This window comes from Wasmannia auropunctata, unplaced genomic scaffold (genome assembly GCF_000956235.1).
Source record: "Wasmannia auropunctata unplaced genomic scaffold, wasmannia.A_1.0 LD266574.1, whole genome shotgun sequence".
Lineage (NCBI taxonomy): Eukaryota > Metazoa > Arthropoda > Insecta > Hymenoptera > Formicidae > Wasmannia > Wasmannia auropunctata.
The window spans coordinates 1-1,067 of NW_012096316.1; the positions used below are offsets into that span (position 1 = coordinate 1).

General features: G+C 43.9%; 1 protein-coding gene across 1 annotated transcript; it reads left to right on the forward strand.

Annotated features, from left to right (window-relative positions):
- Positions 1 to 63: 63 nt before the first annotated feature.
- Positions 64 to 1,064, forward strand: LOC105462282 (kinesin-like protein KIF3A; the record flags this gene model as incomplete). The annotated part of the gene is made up of 4 exons (XM_011708803.1): positions 64 to 254; positions 341 to 480; positions 587 to 784; positions 930 to 1,064. Coding segments are annotated over 4 exons (664 nt in total), but the record flags the coding sequence as incomplete, so codon positions are not given.
- Positions 1,065 to 1,067: the final 3 nt, after the last annotated feature.

Consider the following 1,067-nt stretch of genomic DNA (forward strand, 5'->3'; position numbering starts at 1 on the left):
GCGGTAGTGTACTTTTCTAAGCAGATTGAATTTCTTCTATTAATATATTGATTATTGTAATAGATTTCTCGTGCGTGCGACGTACCTGGAGATCTACAACGAGGAAGTTCGGGATCTGCTCGGTAAAGATCAGAATACTCGATTGGAGGTGAAAGAAAGACCTGACATCGGAGTGTTCGTGAAGGACCTCAGCGGGTACGTGGTGAACAATGCCGACGATTTGGATCGCATTATGTCTCTCGGCAACAAGAATCGTGAGTAACGACAGTACAGCGATGCGGCAAACATGCGCAGTTTTGTACGATGCATACATGCTGAAAGTAATCCTGAATTCGCGTAGGAGTTGTCGGGGCTACTGCCATGAACGTGTCCAGCTCCCGGTCCCACGCGATATTCACAATCACGGTTGAATCTAGTCAGATCGGCGAAGATGGGGAGCAGCATGTGAAAATGGGGAAGCTCCATTTGGTGGATTTAGCTGTACGTATGTCGGTCATGCGACACAACGTTGTTTCTTCAAATATAAGATTTCCATTTTACGTTCCTGAATTTTCTTGTCTATTTTCTCACTTTTCTACATTGGCAGGGATCGGAGAGACAAAGTAAGACAAAGGCGACGGGCCAGCGGCTTCGCGAGGCCACCAAGATTAACTTGTCATTGTCCACATTGGGGAACGTAATATCCGCGCTGGTTGACGGACAAAGCTCTCACGTGCCTTACAGAAATTCGAAACTGACTAGATTGCTTCAGGACTCGTTGGGTGGAAATTCGAAAACGTTGATGGTAAGTGATACAATATAGACATTCCATACGTTTACTTATTGTAAATAATTATAGATGCTTTAGCAGTTTTAACAAGTAATGTTATAATTACGCGTTTGTTTTCGTGATTAAAAAATATTTAACGTCATTAATATCGCGATTTCAGTGCGCAAACATTAGTCCGGCGGATATAAACTACGACGAGACTATAAGCACTTTACGTTACGCGAATCGCGCGAAGAACATCAAGAATCGCGCGAGGATCAACGAGGATCCGAAGGATGCTTTGCTTCGTCAGTTCCAA